Source organism: Mobula birostris, chromosome 25 (genome assembly GCF_030028105.1).
Source record: "Mobula birostris isolate sMobBir1 chromosome 25, sMobBir1.hap1, whole genome shotgun sequence".
Lineage (NCBI taxonomy): Eukaryota > Metazoa > Chordata > Chondrichthyes > Myliobatiformes > Myliobatidae > Mobula > Mobula birostris.
Genome location: NC_092394.1, coordinates 57,280,589 through 57,302,369, shown reverse-complemented (window position 1 = coordinate 57,302,369; position 21,781 = coordinate 57,280,589). Strand labels below are relative to the sequence as shown.

The 21,781-nt window shown below is 44.6% G+C and overlaps 1 protein-coding gene across 2 annotated transcripts in view; it reads right to left on the bottom strand.

Moving 5' to 3' along the window:
• The window catches only part of upb1 (ureidopropionase, beta), a 187,753-nt gene extending 172,137 nt beyond the window's left edge, over nucleotides 1-15,616 (bottom strand). For both annotated transcript variants that reach the window (XM_072242792.1, XM_072242793.1), the window contains exon 1: nucleotides 15,403-15,616. In XM_072242792.1, the coding sequence (XP_072098893.1) occupies nucleotides 15,403-15,509 (107 nt within the window). In that variant the 5' untranslated portion in view covers nucleotides 15,510-15,616. The remainder of the gene's footprint in view (nucleotides 1-15,402) is intronic.
• Nucleotides 15,617-21,781: the final 6,165 nt, after the last annotated feature.

Here is a 21,781-nt window from a genome sequence, read left to right as displayed (position 1 = left end):
AATTAATGTTGCCTTCCTGTCAGCTTGAATCAGTCTGGTCATTCTCGTCTGTCCTCTCTCAGAAACAAAGCGTTCTTGCCCACAGAGCTGCCGCTTATTGGATGATTTTTGTTTCTCGCACCATTCTTTGTAAGCTCCAGAGAATGTTCTGTCTGAAAATCCCAGAACATCAGCGGTTCCTGAGATATTCAAAGCGCCCCATCTGGCACCATCAATCATTCCACAGTCGAAGTCACTGAGATCACATTTCTTCCCCATTCTGACATCTGATCTGAGAAACAACTGAACCCCTTGACCATGTCTGTAATGCACTGAGCTGCTGCCACATGATGGGCTGATTAAATATTTGCATCAACAAGCTGTACAGGTCACTCAGTATATACCTCATCATCTTATACACCTGATGGAGGTGTACAAGATGATGAGAGGCACTGATCGCGTGGATAGTCAGAGACTTTTTCCCAGGGCTGAAATGGCCAGCACGAGAGAACACAGTTTCAAGGTGTTTGGAAGTAGGTACAGAGGAGATGTCAGGGGTAAGTTTTTTTACGCAGAGAGTGGTGAGTGTGTGGAATGGGCTGCCAGCGATAGTGGTGGAGGTGGATACGATAGGGTCTTTTACGAGACTCCTGGACAGGTACATGGAGCTCAGAAAAATAGAGGGCTATGGGTAACTCTAGGTAATTTCTAAGGCAAGGACATGTTCAGCACAGCTTTGTGGGCCAAAGGGCCTGTATTGTGGTGTAGGTTTTCTAGGTTTCTATGCTTCCATCTCGTACACCTCTAACAAGTCACCTCTCATCTTCCTTCTCTCCAAAGAGAAAAGCTCAACCTATCTTCATATGATTTACTCTCGAATCCAGGCAGCATCCTGGCAAGTCTCCTCTGCAGCCTCCCACAGGATGATTTTTCCTTGTGACTAGAATTGAACAGAACATTCCAAGTATGGTCTACCTGGGGTTTTATAGAGCTCCAACATTACCTCACACCTCTTGACCTAAGTCTCGTAACTAATGAAGGCCAACACACCTTATGGCTTCTTAACAATCCTGTCAACTTGTACTGCAACTCTAGATGTGAACCCCAAGATCCCTCTGTTCCTCGACACTTTTACCAATCCTGCCATTAACTCTGTATTCTGCCTTTGTTTCACCTTCTAAAGTGCATCACTTCACACTTCTCCAGGCTGAACTCCAACTGCCACTACTCAGCCCAACTTTTCATCTGTTAATATCCTGTTGCAACCTATGACAACCCTCCACACTATCCACAACTCCACCAACTTTTGACTCATCTGCAGACTTACTAACTCAGCCTTCCACTTCCTCACCAAGTCATTTACAAAAATCACAAAGAGCAGGAGTGCTACAATTGGGGCATCACAGTAGCACAACAGTTAACACGACGCTACTTGGAATGTCGGGATTCAGAGTTCAATTCCGATATCATCTATAAGGATTCAATACATCCTCCCCATGGAATGCATGGGTTCTCTCCGGGAGCTCCAGTTTACTCCCACAGTTCGTAGGTCAGAATTGGAATCAGAATCAGGTTCATTATCACTGGCATGTGTCGTGAAATTTGTTAACTTAGCAGCAGCAATTCAATGCAATCCATAATATAGAAGAAAATAATAATAATAAGTAGTAAATCAGTTACAGGATATATATATTGAATAGATTAAAAATCATGCAAAATGCAGAATATATATTAAAAAAGTGAGGTAGTGTTCACAGATTCAATGTCCGTTTAGGAATTGGATGGCAGAGGGGAAGAAGCTGTTTCTGAATCGCTGAGTGTGTGCCTTCAGGCTTCTGTACCTCCTACCTGATGGTAACAGTGAGAAAAGGGCATGCCCTGGGTGCTGGAGGTCTTTAATAATGGACGCTGCCTTTCTGAGACACCGCTCCCTAAAGATGTCCTGGGTACTTTGTAGGCTAGTACCCAAGATGGAGCTGACTAGATTTACAACCTTCTGCAGCTTCTTTCGGTGCTGTGTAGCAGCCCCTCCATACCAGACAGTGATGCAGCCTGTCAGAATGCTCTCCACGGTACAACTATAGAAGTTTTTGAGTGCATTTGTTGACATACCAAATCTCGTCAAACTCCTAATAAAGTAGAGCGCTGTCTTGCCTTCTTTATAACTACATCAATATGTTGGAACCAGGTTAGGTCCTCAGAGTCCTTGACACCCAGGAACTTGAAGCTGCTCACTCTCTCCACTTCTGATCCCTCTATGAGGATTGGTATGTGTTCGTTCATCTTACCCTTCCTGAAGTCCACAATCAGCTCTTTTGTCTTACTGACGTTGAGTGCCAGGTTATTGCTGCGACACCACTCCACTAGTTGGCATATCTTGCTCCAGTATGCCCTCTCGTCACCACCTGAGATTCTACCAACAATGGTTGTATCGTCAGCAAATTTACAGATGGTATTTGAGCTATGCCTAGCCACACAGTCATGTGTATATAGACAGTAGAGCAGTGGGCTAAGCATACACCCCTGAGGTGCGCCAGTGTTGATCGTCAGTGAGGAGGATATATTATCACCAATCCACACAGATTGTGGTCTTCCGGTTAGGAAGTTGAGGATCCAATTGCAGAGGGAGGTACAGAGGCCCAGGTTCTGCAACTTCTCAATCAAGATGGTGGGAATGATGTGTGTTAAATGCTGAGCTATAGGCGGTGAACAGCATCCTGACATAGGTGTTTGTGTTGTCCAGGTTGTCTAAGGCCATGTGAAGAGCCATTGAGATTGTGTCTGCCATTGACCTATTGTGATGATAGGCAAAATGCAATGGGTCCAGGTCCTTGCTGAGGCAGGAGCTCAGTCTAGTCATGACCAACCTCTCAAAGCACTTCATCACTGTCGATGTGAGTGCTGAGTCATTAAGGCAGCCCACATTATTCTTCTTAGGCACTAGTATAACTGTTGCCTTTTTGAAGCAAGTGGGAACTTCTGCTCATAGCAGTGAGAGGTTTGGTCATTGTAAAATGGCCCATTATGCCAGGGTTAAAATCAGTAGGCTGTTTGGCAGCACAGTTCAGAGGGCCAGAAGGGCCTTTCCACACTGAATCACAATAAATAAACAGATCCTTGGAGAACACCACTGGTCACTGATCTCCAGGCAGAATACACTCCATTTACAACCACCCTCTGCCTTCCAGAGGCACCCTCACAGCCAAATTTAGAGTATGGAACTTATCCCTGTACCAGAGGGGTCTCAAACAAGAGGCATGTGGTTTGAATAAGAGGTAGGGGGTTTAAAGGAATAATTTCATGCACAGGCTGGTGAAGGCAGAGACGCTCACAGCACACAAGTATCAAACATTTGAATCACCAAGGTATAGACGATGACACACCAAACATTAGTAAATTGGATTAGTATAGACAGGTACTTCATAACCAGTGTCCACATGGTGGGCCAAAGGCTGTGTCTGTGCTGGTTCACTTCTGCATCTCCACTATCAACTCCCCATCTCATGGCACTTCCCCATGCAATTATAGGAGATGTTACACTCAAATAAGTCTCCTCTCATTATTCAGGGAGAGTCAACAATTCACTTGTATTTCTTCCAATCTGCTGACCTGCATTCAGTATTCACAATGTGGTTTTCTCTACAGTGGGACACGAGTCTGCAGATGAATCTCTTGTACCTCAATGTAGAGAAACAAGACATACTACAGATACTCGAAATCTCTTCCACCTATCACCTCCTGGCTTCTTGCCTTCCCCCTCACACTTTGTTTCACCTGCCAGCTTGCACTTCTTCCCCTTCCCCCAGGTTTTAATTCTGACTTATGTGCCCTTCCTTTCCAGTCTGCCAAAACGTTGAGTACTTATTCCCCTCCATAAACGCGGCCTGACCTGCTGAGATCCTCTAGCATTTTGTGTTTCTCTACACTGTGGAATGGACAAGATTCTTAGGATTAGGATTTAAGAGTCATTGAGTGCTACAACACAGGAACAGACCCTTCATAATTTACTTTCCCTAGTCCATCTGACCTGCTCCATAGCTCTCCATACCCCTGCCATCCATGTATTTATCCAAACTTCTCTTAAATGTTGAAATTGAACTCATATCCATCACTTACGCTGGCGGCTTGTTCCATACCCTCACCACCCTCTAAATCTCCCACAGATTGCCCTTAAATAGTTCACTTTTCACCCATAAGCTATAAACTCAAGTTCTAGTCTTACCCAACCACAATGAAAAAGTCCTGCATTAGGATTACATTAACCCTATTTATAGCCCTCAGAATGTTGTATATCTTTATCAGATCTCCTCTCATTCTCGTACACTCCAGGGAATAAAGTCCGAACCTGTTCAGCCTTTCCCTACAATTCAGGTTTTCAAGTTCCAGCAACATCCTTGTACATTTTCTTTATACTCTTACAATTGTATTGCTATCTTATTGATCACAGATATCAATCTTACTGATATTTGTAGGTAGGACTACATACGATATTCTAAATTTGGCCTCACCATCATCTTATACAACTTCAACATAACATCCTAACTCCAGTGCTCAGTGCTTTGAGTTAAGTACAGCCTGATCCACCTATGATGCCACTTTCAGGAATGGATCTGTATTCCCAGACCCCTTTGTTCTACCACACTCCTCAGTCGCCCACAGTTCACTGTGCAAGTCCGACCCTGATTTGTCCTCCCAAAGGTCAACACCTCACACTTGTCACCAAAGTTTTGTGTTTGGGCAGATCATGCGTTACTAACTCGATTCAGCTTATATTACTTAAGGGGGTGATGGAAGGTAGATTACCCTCAGCCATTAGGCTCTATAATGAGTCAACCTATAGCCAGGGAAATGATGACTCCTCTCCTGTTAACAACAGGAATTCTGCAGATGCTGGAAATTCAAGCAACACACATCAAAGTTGCTGGTGAATGCAGCAGGCCAGGCAGCATCTCTAGGAAGAGGTACAGTCGACGTTTCAGGCCGAGACCCTTCATCAGGACTAACTCTTACTAGTTCTTCTTTCAGTTAGTCCTGACGAAGGGTCTCGGCCTGAAACGTAAACTGTACCTCTTCCTAGAGATGCTGCCTGGACTGCTGCGTTCACCAGCAACTTTGATGTGTGTTCCTCCTTTCCTGTTAGACTGTTTGAGTTAACTTGGTTTTTATTCTTTCTTACTTCTCTGTTAATATTTGTATATCTGTAATTCTACTGTGACACTGTATTTTCCTTTGAAATCAATAACGTATCTATCTATCTTTCTAGAACTGAGGATGTTGTCAACAGGGATTTTAATTGCTTGATAAGGGGAAGGATGAGCAGCCATAGTCCACATTGGTATCAATGATTTAGCTAGGAACGGTAACGAGGTTTTGCAAACTGAATCCAGGGAGTTAGGGGCTAACTTAAAGACAGGACCTCCCGTGTTGTGATCTCAGGATTGCTACCCATGCCACGTGCTAGTGAGGCTAAAAATTAGAAGGTGTGCAGGAGGGACGACTTCAGATTTTTGGATCATTGGGCTCGCTTCCAAGGAAGGTGGGACCTATACAAAAGGGGCAGCTTGCACCTGAACTGGAGGGGACCAATATCCTTACAGGAAGGTTTGTTAATGCTGCTCTGGGGTTTTTAAACTGCCAGTGCCGGGTGCAGCTGGGGGAGGAATTGTGGGAAAAGTAAATGTTAAATCTATCTATAAGGATAGGAACTGAAAGGTTGAACATGTTCTGTGTTGTATATATTCAGTACAATGAGCACTGGAGGTCAAGTAGATGAGCTTAGAGCATGAAACAGCCAATGCAATTATGATATTGTAGCCATCAGTGAGACTGGCTTACAGGAGGGGTGAGACTGGTTTACAGGAGGGGTGAGACTGGTTTACAGGAGGGGTGGGACTGGTTTACAGGAGGGGTGAGACTGGGTTACAGGAGGGGTGAGACTGGGTTACAGGAGGGGTGGGACTGGGTTACAGGAGGGGTGGGACTGGGTTACAGGAAGGGTGAGACTGGGTTACAGGAGGGGTGGGACTGGTTTACAGGAGGGGTGGGACTGGGTTACAGGAGGGGTGGGACTGGTTTACAGGAGGGGTGAGACTGGCTTACAGGAGGGGTGAGACTGGCTTACAGGAGGGGTGGGACTGGGTTACAGGAGGGGTGGGATTGGTTTACAGGAGGGGTGAGACTGGGTTACAGGAGGGGTGGGACTGGGTTACAGGAGGGGTGGGACTGGTTTACAGGAGGGGTGAGACTGGGTTACAGGAGGGGTGAGACTGGGTTACAGGAGGGGTGGGACTGGTTTACAGGAGGGGTGGGACTGGGTTACAGGAGGGGTGGGACTGACAGCTCAGTATTCAGCGAATCCACTGTTTAAGACATGCAGGTCTTAAAGAGGAAAAGGTGGCATTAGTCACCAAGGAAAATGTCATAGTAGTGCTCAGACAGGACAAATTAGAGGGTTCATATATTGAGGCTACATGGCTGGAACTGAGGATTAAGTAAGGAATGACTATATTAATATTATAGAACTCCCAACAGACAGTGGGATTTAGAGGAGCAAGTTCAGAGAGAAAGCAGATAGTTGCAATAAAAATAAGGTTGTGATAGTAGGTGATGTTAACATTGCACTTATTGACTGGGACTCCATAGTGTTAAAAGACTGGATGGAATAGAGTTTGTCAAATGTGTTCAGGAAAACTTTTGACACCCATCACCCAGGACGTGTTCTCTTTTCATTACTACCAACAAGGTGGTGGTACAGGAGCCTGAGGGCACACACTCAACGTTCCCAGAACAGCTTCTTTCCCTCCGCCATCAGATTTCTGAATGGTCAATGAACCCATGAACACTACGCATGTTTTTGTCCTCTCTTTTTGCTTTACTTATTCAATTTATAATTTTTTTTATATATATACTTCTAATTGTAATTTACAGCTTTCATTATGAATTGCAAAGTACTGCTGCCACAAAACAATAAACTTCATGACATATGCCAGTGATATTAAACCAGATTCTGATATTCGTTTATAGACAAACTGACTCCTGTTTGAGCCAAGAACTTTGAATGTTGACATCAGAGCACTTACTGTCATTGTTCAGCACCCCAGTCCTTGTGTTTGTGTGTAGTTTGTTTCCACTTAGGAGGAATGGCTTTTTGGCTCAACTCTTCCATGAAGACCACTTCTGCCAAGACTTCTCCAGACTGTAGACAGGGATACTTGGGTTTCAGTGGTTTCTACGTGTTCAGAGTTGACTGCAGTGCGAGACTTTTTCTGATTTAAAAGGTATGTCAGTTTGCACTGGTCACTCAGTTGTTACTCTGGTCAGCTTCACTTACTTTTGGTTTGGTTGTCCCTCACCCAGTCTGATTCTTTCTCCATCCCTTTCTGTTTCAGTCAATCAGATTAGTATATTCAACTCATTATGGGGGCTGCAGGAAGAATGAGAAAGCTAACTCTGGCACTGTAGTTCAGGGAGCTATTCAAGAGGGGGGAAAGAAGAGAAATGTAGTGGTAATTAGGGATAGTATAGTCAGGGGAATAGACAGAGTACTCTGTCGCAGGGATAGAACATCCCAAAGGCTGTGGTGCCTGCCTGATGTCTGGATTCGGGACATCTTATCTGACCCTCCAAGGAATTTGCAGTGGGAGGGGAAAAATCCAGTTGCTGTGGTCCATGTGGGTACCAACAACATAGGTAGAACAGGTAAGAGGTTCTGCTGAGGGAATTTGAGCTGCTAGGGACTAAACTGAAAAGCAGAACCAAAAAGGTCATCTCTGGATTACTACTTGAGCCATGTGCAAATTGGCATAGGGTCAAGATTAGATTTAAACGCATGGTTCAAGTCCTGCTGTGGGTGAAGTGGGTTTGATTTCATAGGAAATTGGCACCAGTATTGGGGAAGGGGGCAGCTGTTCCAATGGGACAGGCTTCACCTGGACCGTGATGGAACCTGGATCCCAGCAAATCGCACAACTAGGGCTGTGGATAGGGCTTCAAACTAAATAGTAGGGGGGTGGCTTCAACAGATTGGAGAAGTAAAAAAAAAGTGTGGATAAAGATAAAGAAAAAGCAAAAGATAAAAAAAGAGAAAAGTAATAGTGGAGTGAAGAAAAGTCAAGTGTACAAAGATTACAAGATTTTAAGAGCACAATGAGTGTAAGAGCACTTTATTTGAATGCCCATAGTATTCAAACTTGTGGCACAAATCAGCAAAAAGGGGTATCATTTAGTGGCCATTAAAAAAAGTACGGTTGCAGGGTGGAGAGGATTGGGAATTAAATATCCAGATATCAGGTAATACAGAAAGACAGGCAGGAAGGTAAGGGAGGTGGGGTAGTGCTCTTAATTAAAGTTGAGATCAGGGCAATAGTGAGAGATGATATAAGATCTAAGGAGCAGAATATTGAATCCATCTGGGTAGAGATTAGGAATAGTAAAGGGAAAAAAATCAATGGTGGGAGTTGTCTATCGGCCATCGAATATTAACACTACAGTGGTACAGGCAATAAACAGAGAATTATCAGAGGCATGTAAGAATGGAAAGGCAGTTATCACGGGGAACTTTAACTTGCACATAGATTCGCAGAATCATGTTGGTCGAGGCTGTCTTCAGGAGGACTTCATAGAATGCATCCATGATGGCTTTCTTGAACAGCATGTTACTGAACCTACATGGGAATGTGCTACCTTAGATCTGGTCCTGTGTAATGAGACACGTAAAATTAGTGATCTAGTAGTTAGGGATCCTCTTGGAAAGAGTGATCACAATATGATTGAGTTTCTGATACAAATGGAGGGTGCAGTAGTTCAATCTAAAACCAGTGTATTATGCCTAAACAATGGAGACTACAATGGGATGAGGGAGGATTTGGCTAGTGTAGATTGGGAACACAGGCCATATGGTGGGATGGTTGAGGAACAGTGGAAGACTTTCAAAGAGATTTTTCGCGGTGCTCCAATATATTCCAGTTAAAAGCAAGGACAGTAAGGGTGGGGAGAGCCAGCCTTGGATAACTAAGGAAATAAAAGAATGTATCAAACTAAAAGCTCGTGCATACAAAGTCACCAAGAATAATGGGAAACTGGACAATTGAGAAAACTTTCAAAAGCAACAAAGCAATAAAGGAAGGGAAGCTAGATTATGAAAATAAACCAGCACAAAATATAAAAACAGATAGTAAAAGATTTTAAGATTACATAAAGTGGAAAAGCTTGGCTAAAGTGAACGTAGATCCCTTGGAGGACGTAAAGAGGAATTGATATTGGGTAATGAGGAAATGTCAGAAGTTTTGAATGACTATTTTGCGTCAGCCTTCACAGTGGAGGACACGTCTAACGTGCCAGAGAGATGTTATGGATGTGATGGGAGGTGAGGACCTCGATACAATAGCTATCACTAAAGAGGTAGTGCTGAGCAAACCTGTGGGACTGAAGATAGATAAGTCTCCTAGTCTTGATGGAATGCATCCCAGGGTACTGAAAGAAATGGCTGAAGTTACAGTAGTGGCTTTGGTGATAATTTACCAAAGTTCTCTGGACTCTGGGCAGGTCCTGGCAGATTGGAAGACGGTGAATGTCACGCCACTGTACAAAAAAGGATGTAGGCAAAAGGCAGGTAACTGTAGGCCAATTAGTTTAACATCTGTATTTGGGAAAATGTTTGAAGCTATCATGAAAGAAGAAATTGCGAGGCATCTGGAAAGAAATGGATTCATCAGGCAGATGCAGCATGGATTCAGTAAAGGCAGGTCCTGTTTGACAAATTTACTAGAGTCCTTTGAGGATATAATGAGTGCAGTGGATAGAGGGGAACAGATGGACGTTATTTAGTTGGATTTCCAGAAGGCATTCATTAAGGTGCCACGTAAAAGACTTATCCGTAAGATAATGATGCATATGGTGATGTATTAGCATGGATAGAGGATTGGTTAATTAATAGAAAGCCGAGAGTTGGGGTACATTGGTGTTACTTTGGTTGGCAAACAGTGGTGAGCGGTGTGCCGCAGGGGTCAGTGCTGGGCCTGCAAATGTTCACAATATATATTAACAATACGGAAGAGGGGTCCGAGCGTAGTGTATCCAAGTTTGTTGATGATACTAAATTGAGTGGAAAAGCAAATTGTGCAAAAGATTGGAGAGTCTGCAGAGAGATATAAATAGGTTAAGTGAGTGGGCAAGGGTCTGGCAGATGGAATAAAATGTTGGTAAATTCAAGGTCATCCACTTTAGAAGAAAAAATAGAAAAGCAGATTTATTACTTAAATGGTAAAAATAATTGCAGCATGCTGCTGTGCAGAGGGACTTGGGAGTGCTTGTGCATGAATCACAAAAGGTTAGTTTGCAGGTGCAGCAGGCTATCAAGAAGGCAAATGGAATGGTGGCCTTCATTGCTAGAGGGATTGAATTTAAGAGCAGGAAGGTTATGTTGCAACTGTACAGGGTATTGGTGAGACTGCACCTGGAGTACTGTGTGCAATTCTGGTCTCCTTACTTGAGGAAAGATATACTGGCTTTGGAAGCAGTGCAGAGGAAGTTCACCAAGTTGATTCCGGAGACGAGGGGGATAGACTATGAGGTGAGATTGAGTCACCTGGGACTGTACTCGCTGGAATTCAGAAGAATGAGAAGAGATCTTATAGAAACATATAAAATTATGAAGGGGATAGATAAGATCGAGGCAGGAAAGTTGTTTCCACTGGTAGGTGAGACTAGAACTAGGGAAAGTAGCCTCAAGATTCGGGGGAGTAGATTTAGGACGGAGATGAGGAGGAACTGCTTTTCTGAGAGCCTGGTGAATCTGTGGAATACCCAATGAAGCAGTGGAAACAACCTCAGTAAATATATTTAAGAAAAGGTTGGATAGATTTTTGCATAGTAGGGGAATTAAGGGTTATGGTGAAAAGGCAGGTAGGTGGAGATGAGTCCATGGCCAGATCAGCCATGATATTATTGAACAGCGGAGCAGGCTTGATGGGCCAGATGGCCGACTCCTGCTCCTATTTCTTATGATCATTATTAGCAACCTGTTATCTTTGTTTAATCATGCACTGGGCTATATACCTACAAAGTAAAAATGCTTTTATTTGAAAAGTGGTCTATTAATTAATTTACTTCAATGACAAACAAAAATGTCTCTGTAACATTTAATTGTTTGGAAAATTAATGTTTGAAAATCTAAAATTTGCTCTTTTCTACTGACACAGTAATACAGAAAACAATAAAAATCTAGAGTGCCTAAAGGCTGATTTTACTTCTGTGTACAGGCTACGCCCTAGGGCTGATTTATACATCTGTGTAGGCTCTACGCCGTAGCCTACGCCCTAGCGAGCATGTGTGAGTGTGTCTGCGTCGATCTGCAATTCACCGCCAATACGTTAGTTGGCGGTGGGGTTTCTATGCCACTGTGTTGAGTTTCTTCATGAGAGACATGGATGAGGAAATGCATTTCAAATATTTTCCGATGTCGGTAGGTAGATTTGACGATTTGGTTCATCATCTCCAACCATTAATTTCTCATCGGTGTACGCACAGTATGCCTACAGACATGGCAGAGAAGAAGCAACCGGAAATGCGATGCTACCAAGCAGACCAATCACAGTTGTTGTGGTCTGCGTGGCCGCGACGCGCGAGTTACTTTTTTGGGGAGGTGCACGTCACCCTACGGCGTGGGGACCCGGTACCTACGGCATAGATTCGACGCAGAAGTGTAAATTAGGCTTAAGACTCTTGTACAGCACATCAATGACTTGGATGATAATATACAGTATTTCTGTTTTTGCACTTTTTAAAATCTATTCAATATAGATAATTGATTTACTTGTTTATTTCATCAGTGTGCTCAATGAAGCAAAAACAATAAGCATTGAAGCCTACGTCATCAAGAACCAACTAAGATGGAGTGGTCATGTTGTTCGGATGAAAGATGAACATCTGCTGAAACAAATCTTCTACTCCCAGCTTAAAGAAGGCAAACGTAAAAGAGGCGGACAACAGAAGAGATTCAAAGACGACTTAAAAGCCAACATGAAGAAATGTAACATCGACATCAACAATTGGGAAACCAATGCCAAGGACAGGAAACTCTGGCAAGCCATCATCCGAGAAGGAACAGCAACTTTCAAAGCCAACAGATGTGCAGAATTAGAAGAAAAGAGAAGAAAACGGAAAGAGAGGCAGCAACAACCAAAGTCCGATCTGCCATCTGGAACTACCTGTCCTGAATGTGGAAGAACTTTCAAAGCCAAGATTGGACTCATAAGCCACTTGAGAGCCCATAAGTAGATCAACAGAACGAAGACCATCATCCTCGACCTTGAGGGATAGACACGACAGCGATGACTTGTTTATTTATTATTATTATTTTTATTTTATTTATTATTTTTTTCTCTCTGCTAGATTATGTATTGCATTGAACTGCTGCTGCTAAGTTAACAAATTTCACGTCACATGCCAGTGATAATAAACCTGATTCTGATTCTGATATGGTAAATTGGTTCAGTAAATTTGCAGACACGGGACTGAGTATCAGACATCGAGGAAGGCTGTCAAAGATCTGAACCACCTGAAAAAATGGCAAATGGTATTTAATATAGACAAGTATTGCACTTTGGGAGGACAAAGCAGGGTAGGTCTTACACAGTGAATGGTAGGGCACTGAGGGGTGCAGTTAGACAAAGGGAAGTGGGAATACAGACCCATAATTCCTTGAAAGTGGCATCACAGGTACAGTCGAAAAGGGAGCTTTTGACATATTGATCTTCATAAATCAGAGTACTGAGTACAGAAGTTCAGATGTTATGCTGAATTAGTTGAGGCTAAATTTGGTGTATTAGGTACAGTTCCGGTCAACTTCTCCCTCTCAAATTGCAGGGCGAATTCTGCCTTATTATGATCACTGCCTCCTAAGGGTTCCTTACACTCCCTAATAAAATCTGGTTCATTACACAACACCCAATCCAGAATTTCCTTATCACTCGTGGGCTCACCCACCAGCTGCTCTAAAAAGCCATCTCGTAAGCATTCTACAAATTCCTTCCTTGGGATCCAGCACCGACCCGATTTTCCCAATCTGATTTTTGCCATATTGAAATCCCCCAGGATTATCATAACATTGCTCTTTTTATTTGCCTTTTTCCCCATATCCTGGGCTACTGTTCACAGGCTCGTATGTAACTCCCATCAGGGTCTTTTCACCCACAAAGATTCTACATCTTCTGATCTTACGTCACCTCTTTCTAAGGATGATTTTATTTTTTACCAACAGAACCACCCTACTCCCCTTTTGATACAATGTGTACAGTTGGATGTGAAGATCCCAACTAAGATCTTTCTTTTCTGGCCATGACTCAGTGATGCCCACAATGTCATACCTGCCAATCTCTAATTGTGCTAAAAGATCATCTAAATTACTCCGTACAAGATGAACATTCATATGAAACACCTTCAATCATGTTTTCATCATCCTTTTCGATTTTGCCCTGTTACACTTCAACTCGTCCCACTGACAGCAATTTTGCTCTATCATCTACCTGTCCTTCCTCACAGACTCACTACACACTGCATCTACTTGTATAACAACTGCCCCCTCCTCAGCCCCATTACTCCAGTTCCCATCCTCTGCCAAATTAGTTAAAACTCTCCCCGAAAGCTCTAGCAAATCTGCACACAAGGATATTGGTCCCCCTCGAGTTCAGGTGTAACCCGTCCTTTTTGTACATGTCATATCTTGCCCAGAAGAGATCCCATTGATCTAGAAATTTGAAACCCTGCCCTGCCCCCTGCACCAATTCCTCGCCATGCATTCATGTACCAAATCATCCTATTCTTACCTTCACTGGCATGTGGCAAGGACGGCAATCCAGAGATTACTGCCTTTGAGGCCCAGCTTTTCAGCTTTTCTACCTAATTCTCTATATTTTCTCTATATATACCACTAACTCCAGCTGTTCACTCTCCCTCTTTAGAATTTTTGGACCCTGTTTTGGGTGTTCTGCAAGCAAGCTATCCACTCTATATTTGCTTCAGAAAAGTACTGCCACAGTTTCTCTTCGGTGTTTCCGACACTGGCACCTCGAGGACAGCATATACCCTGGTGTACCTTTCATGTTCAAAGAATCTCCTGTGTGCTTCTCTAAGAAATCCCTTATCACTTTTCAGGGCATTGAATTCAGTAATCAGAAAATTATGTTGTAGCTTTATAAAACTCTGGTTAGGCCACAACTAGGGTACTGCATTCAATTCTAGTTGCTCCACTAAAGGAAGGATGTCAAGACCTTGGAGAAGTTTACTAGATTGCCTGGACTAGAGGTCATGTGCTATAAGGAAACACTGGACAAGCTAGAAATGTTTCCTCTCCAAGAGAATTTCATAAAGTAATGATACATCCAATACTATTTCTCCAGGTCAAAATGTCTATTACTACAGGACACACATCTAAGGAGAGGGAATAAGGTTCAAAGGAGATGATTACAGTAAGGCTGTTGTTTTTACTTCACATATACACACACCAGACAGAGAGATGGGTGCCTGGAGTGCACTGCTTGGGGTGGTGATGGAGGTAGGTATGATAAAGCTGTTTATGAAGCTCTTAAATAGGCACATGAATATGCAGAAACATAAGGGATATAGGACACACAAAAGTTGCTGGTGAACGCAGCAGGCCAGGCAGCAACTTTTATGTGTGTTGCTTGCATTTCCAGCATCTGCAGATTTCCTCGTGTTTGCGTTGAGGAATATAGGACCATGTGCAGACAGGAGTGACAAGGGTATGTCATCATTACCTTAATTAGTTTAGCACATAATTGTGAGCCAAACTGTGGCAGTACTCTTCTGATCTAAATATAGTGGATGGCCAGCTTGCAGCACTGGAGTTCAGTCTGTCGTGGTGATCCAGACCGACCTACTAGTTGGCCATTGCTTTAACTTTCATTCAACCTCTCTGGCATCCGACAATCTTTCAATAAAACCATGCATCTGCTCGGGAAGCCACCCCACTCCTCCTGTTTTCGTCACGTTAGGGTCCTTTGGAGTCAACATTCAGCCTGTCCAGGCACTGCAATCTGGCACATCCCCCTGTGACACTCGCTGTCCACAGATCACCCCGGTCACTAAATTCCGCAGAAAAGGGGTGGGTGGAACACGTGGAGGGTGGGCGGCCATCAAGAGGGGAGGGGGTGACCCTCAGGAGCTCGGCAAGAAGATAAGAGCCACGCGGGTTTGAGGGGGATAGGTCCGTGAGGTGACCCCCGGGAGTGGATGGGGGCGACGTCAGGTAACCCCTTCACCCTACACCGGGGAATGGCCTCAAGGCTAGCCGGCCCACCCCCAGACGGCGCAGTCCGCTGGCGTCGTTCGACCTTGCCCTTCCGGCGTTCCGTTCCGAAAGGAACTACATTTCCCAGCAGCAGCCGGCGGCGCCGCTCGGCTCACCTGATCTCCTTGCCATAGAGGAGCCTGCAAAGCTGCTCGGCGCTGAGGCCGCAGTCGGGGCCCAGATCTGGGCCGGCGGCCGCTTGACTCGGCTTCTCCGCTGACATTTCACAGCAGCTGCCCCTCACTCACTCCCTGGCGGCGCCCACTCCTCTCCGGTCCGGGCTCCGCTGGAACCGGCACCGGCAGCCCTGCCTCCTGCTCCTGATTGGTGCAGGAATGGAGGTGGGTAGAGGGGGGCGAGGCCACCGGAGCCCCCAGCAGGCTGAGGCCTTGATCTGCCGGATTTAGCATCGTTTCCCATCAATTCTTCCCGTCATCCAGGATTCTCACAATCATAGCTCCTGCATCCAGTATTCACCATGTGATCTCTCCATCCACAGTATGAAATTGATAAAACATTGCCGCACAACTCAAAGCTCAGTCCTGACCTCCATTACCACCTCTCTGGATGTGACACCTCGTCCGTGTGACTCCATAGGTTGTCTTTGAATTCTCTGGTTTTCTCCAACGTGTGAGGTGTTGGGTTAACTGGCCACAGTAAATTCCCCCAAATCTGGGTGGAATTGAGGATGGGTGGAGAATTAGTGTGCATGAAAGGTTGATGGTCAGGAAGGACTCAGTAGCCGTTGTCTGTGCTGTAGAAAATCTGCAGATGCTGGAAATCCAAGCAACATACACAAATGTTGGAGGAACTCAGCAGGCCAGGCAGAATCTATGGAAAAGAGTGAACCATTGACATTTCGGACTGAGACACCCCACCGTACGGAAACGTTGACTGTTTACTCTTTTCCATAGATGCTACCTGGACTGCTGAATTCCTCCAGCATTTGTGTGTGTGTTGCCTGTTTCTGTGTTGTTTCTCTTTATGACTCTTAGCACAACACAGACGGACCTAGCTCACAGATCTGCAATATGCAGTGACCATGGGATTCTGTTCGCCCACCACTTTAATTCCCTATTCCATGCTCTTTCTGTGGCCTTGTGTGCTAGTCCAATAAGACCCTATATTGTTCATGAGGAACAATAACTCATATTCCAAATGGATACATCACAACCTCAGAATTCAACACCAGAAGAGACAGGATAAGACCATAAGATATATGAGCAGAAGTAGGAATAGTGACCACAATAGTGATAGAGGTATACTAAATTATGAGGGGTATAAATAGGGTAAATGCAAACAGGGCATTTTCCACTGAGGTTGGGTGGGACTATAACTGGAGGTCATGGATTAAGAGTGAAGGAGAAAAGTTTAAGGGGAACATGAGTGGAAATTTCTTGACTCCGAGGGTCATGAGAGTGTGGAAAGAACTGCAAGTGTAAGTGGTGCATGCAACCTCAATTTCAACATTTAAGAGAAGTTTGGATAGGTACATGGATGGTAGGGGTATAGAGGGTTATGATCCTGGTGCAGCTAGATGGGAGTAGGAAATTTAAATGGTTAAACTGGAGGAGATGGTCCAAAAGACCTGTTTCTGTGCTGTACTTTCCTATGTCTCTAGGGGTGAGCAACTTCGAGTCTCTGGGTCCAACACATTGATGCAATCATGAAGAAGGCACATAAATGGTTCTACTTTATTAAGAGTTTGGCAAGACTTGGTATGTCACCAAAGTGGTGACGAGCGTTCTGACTGGTTGCATCACAGCCTGGTGTAGAGCCTCCAATGCATTAGCTGCAAGAGGCTGCAGAGGGCTGTGGCCTCAGCCGGTTCCCTCACAGGCAGAGCCCTCCGCACCGGAGGACATCTTCAAAAGGCAGTGCCTCAAAAATGCAGCATCCATCATTAAAGACGGTTACCATTTGGAGTATGCCCTTTTCTCATTACTGCATTTAGAGAGGAGCTACAGGACCCTGAAGACCCTCAATCAATGTTTTAAGAACAACTTCTTCCCCATTGTCATCAGATTTCTGAACAGTCCATGGACCTCATTATTCACCTTTTGCACTATGTATTTAGAGTTGGTTTCGTTAAGTGGGAGGGCAAAGAATCATAGGTAATTGAGGAGCAAAGGTGTGCTTGGTAAGTGGGAAGCCTTCAAAAGTTCAAGTTCCTAAGTGTCAACATCTCTGTAGATCTACCCTGGGCCCAACATATTGATACAATTACAAAGAAGGCACCATAGCAGCCATATTTTGACAAGATCTGATATACAGAGAGTAAAGGAGGGGGCTTACGACACAGCCCTAAGGGACACCTGTGTTGAGAGTCAGAGGGGCAGAGGTGAGGAAGCCCACTCTTACCACCTGCCGGCAATCTGACGGGAAGTCTAGGATCCAGATACACAAGGTAGGGTCAAGGCCGAGGGCTCTGAGCTTCTTGTCAAGCCTGGAGGGAATTATGGTGTTGAATGCTGAACTGTAGTCCAAGAACAGCATTCTCACAGAAGCATCCCTCTTTTCTAGATGTATAAGGATGGTATGTGGTCTGTCGATCAGTTGTGTGAGGTACTTGATGAATAAAACAAATGCGAGAGAATACTTAAGAAAGAAATCAGGAAGGCTAAAAGAAGGAATGAGGTTGCTCTAGCAGACAAGGTGAAGGAGAATCCCAAGGGCTTCTACAGATACACTAAAAGCAAATGATTGCAAGGGACAACTTGAAAATCAGAGTGGTCATCTATGCCAGGAGTTGAAAGAAATGGGGGAGATCATAAAAGTATATTTTTGCATGTGTATTGGCTTAGGAAACAGCATAGCATCAACACAACTGAGGCCAGAAAGCAGATAGGTCATGGGCCATTTACAGCTTAGAGATGAGGAGGTGCTTCTTGTCTTGAGGCAAATTAGGGTACATAAATCCCCAGGACCTGACAAGGTGTTCCCTCGAACTTGTGGGATGCTAGCGCAGAGAGGCCCTAGCAGAGATGTATAAGACGTCCTTAGTCACAGGTGAGGTGCCGAAGGATTTGAGCATAGCTGATGTTGTCCACTGTTTAAGAAAAGCCGTAGGAATAAGCCAGGGAGTTATAGGCCTGTGAGCCTAACATCAGTAGTGTGTAAGTTATTGGAAGGTTTTCTAAGGGACCAGATATATAAGTATTTGGATAGACAGGAACTGATTAGGGATAGTCAACATGGCCTTGTGACTGCTAGGTTGTGGTAGATTGGACCAATCTTGTTGGGTTTTCCAGGGAAATTACCAGGAAATTTAATGAAGGTAGTGGATGTTGTCAACATGGACTTTAGCAAGTCCTTTGACAAAGTCTTGCATGGGAGGTTGGTCAGGAAGGTTCAGTCGCTTGGCATTCAAGATAAGGCAGTAAATTGGATTATGATTATGATTATGAGGACACGCAGTCCCCTTTTTATTGTCATTTAGTAATGCATGCATTAAGAAATGATAAAATGTTTTTCCAGAACGATATCACGAAAACACATGACAAACCGACTTAAAAACTAACAAAAACCACATAATTATAACATATAGTTACAACAGTGCAAAGCAATACCATAATTTGATAAGAACAGACCATGGCACAGTAAAAGTCTCAAAGTCTCTCGAAAGTCCCATCATCTCACGCAGACGGTGAACCTCCAGCGCCGCCAACTTGCCGATGCAGCATCCTGGAAGCACCCGACCACAGTCCGACTCTGAGTCCGTCCGAAAACTCCGAGCCTCCGACCACCTCTTCGACACCGAGCACTGAGCGCCATCTCTGCCAAGCGTTTCAACTCCGACCCCAGCAACAGGCGATATGCAAAGCTGAGGATTTGGGGCCTTCACCTCCGGAGATTCTCGATCGCGCAGTAGCAGCGGCAGCAAAGCGGGCATTTCAGAAGTTACTCCAGATGTTCCTCCGTGCTTCTCACGGCTGTCTCCATCAAATCTGGATTGTGCACAGCCCCCTTGTTAACACATATCGATATCAATTCGGAATGGCTGCGCACGCTGCGTCACGCCGCCATCTTCTCCTCCCTCCTTCTCATTGACTTCATGGGAGAAGCTAGAATGTGGAAGTGTCACAACCATGGATTCAGTAGCGCAGCAGATACGGCAATTGCGCTCATGAATATGCACATATCTGCTAATTATTATTTCATTTTGATAGTACTTAACTCCATTCATTCCATCGTAGTACTTGTTGAGACTTGGACACACCAACGCTTCGCTGCCTGCTTGAATTCTGCCTTGCCTGAGAAATTGGCCTGTCGAGTCAACTGTCTCTGAAGACTAGTGGTATTCATTTTATTCTTAGTTGTTCTTTTCAGCCACAGTGTAGGCTTCATTTTCCATTTTTAGTTAATGGCCCTGTTTGGCCTAGCATCTATTGTTTTCTTTTCCCTTTAATACTGTTCACATGAAAGTCTGTGAACTATCGACCTGCTTCAGTGTCTCTCACTCCACACTTGGGCCATGTCCAAATCTAGTGACAGCAAGTCTCGACCACACAAAGATGGATCCAGCGGAGAGAGAGAGAGAGCAGCTGACCTTGGCCACGCGATTCATCGGTCAGAGTGATTCGTCCAGGCAACAATGTTCCGTTGAAATTCCGATGTATGAACTCTTGTTTCTGTCTCCAGCGTGACAGAAGAATCTTGCCAAGTAATGGACCCAGCAAAGTTTGAACAGTGATGTTTTGACATTGGTGGCTTGAGGAGAGGGTGCCTTTATTCTCAGTGCATGTCCTGACTCTACATTCCGAGAATCCTCAGTCGACATACTGAGATTCTCTAGTCTACATTGAGTTTCTCCGGTATCCATTCCACGCTTTTCAAGTCGCAAGTACCCAGGCTCCCAGCTTTGTGGTCCCGTGACTCAGGTCTGCACAACAAATGAGCGCTTCAAGCAAGCTTATCAATTGATTCAACAAATCATCATTCAAGTCAATAGTGTAAATTCTGGTAGAGCCCTACTCCAAAAGCTGATCCCTGGCTGGAGTGTACAAGTACACAAGTAAAGTAACCCTATCAAGAATATTTTTAACCTCTTGACGAAAGTCATAGTGCAGGCTGGGAAAATTGAACTTTCATGTAGCAAATTAAACAGATCTACAGAAAACCAACTAGCTTAGTGATGAAAGAAACCTGTTTATGCTGTCTTTATATGTAAAATTGAGACTATATCCTAAATGCCTCTGGAAAAAATGTGGAAGATAAAACTGTGAGCAAGATTTGAAAAGGTTCCTTCTCTAGGTTTCAAGTTTCATGTTTTCAAGGTTTCTCAAGGACTTTTCTCTATGTTCCTAAGGTTTTTTTATTTTTCTGATGGTTTCCAAGGCTTATTCAATGTGTTTCGGAAACACAAAATACTCTGCAGATGCTGGGGTCAAAGCAACACTCACAACACGCTGGAGGAACTCAGCAGGTCGGGCAGCATCCGTGGAAATGATCAGTCGACGTTTCGGGCCGGAACCCTTCGTCAGGACTGAAGAGGGAAGGGGCAGAGGCCCTATAAAGAACGTGGGGGGAGGGTGGGAAGGAGAAGGCTGGTAGGTTCCAGGTGAAAAACCAGTAAGGGGAAAGATAAAGGGGTGGGGGAGGGGAAGCAGGGAGGGGATAGGCAGGAAAGGTGAAGAAGGAATAGGGGAAAACACCATGGGTAGTAGAAGGAGGCGGAACCATGAGGGAGGTGATAGGCAGCTGGGGGAGGGGGCAGAGTGAAACTGGGATGGGGGAAGGGAGGGGGAAGGAATTACTGGAAGTTGGAGAATTCAATGTTCTTACCAAGGGGCTGGAGACTACCCAGACGGTATATGAGGTGTTGCTCCTCCAACCTGAGTTTAGCCTCATCATGGCAGTAGAGGAGGCCATGTACGGACATATCCGAATGGGAATGTGAAGCAGAGTTGAAGTGGGTGGCAACCGGGAGATCCTGTCCCCCAATCTGCGTCGGGTTTCACTGATGTAGAGGCCACACCGGGAGCACCTGATGCAATAGATGACCCCAACAGACTCACAAGTGAAGTGTAGAAGAATGAGGAGAGATTTGATAGAGGTATATAAAATTATGATGGGTATAGATAGAGTGAATGCAAGCAGGCTTTTTCCACTGAGGCAAGGGGAGAAAAAAAAAACAGAGGACATGGGTTAAGGGTGAGGGGGGAAAAGTTTAAAGGGAACATTAGGGGGGGCTTCTTCACACAGAGAGTGGTGGGAGTATGGAATGAGCTGCCAGACGAGGTGGTAAATGCGGGTTCTTTTTTAACATTTAAGAATAAATTGGACAGATACATGGATGGGAGGTGTATGGAGGGATATGGTCCATGTGCAGGTCAGTGGGACAAGGCAGAAAATGGTTCGACACAGCCAAGAAGGGCCAAAGGGCCTGTTTCTGTGCTGTAGTTTCTATGGTTCTATGGTTCTATGTTGCCTCACCTGGAAGGACTGTTTGGGGCCCTGAATGGCAGCAAGAGAGGAGATGTAGGGACAGGTGTA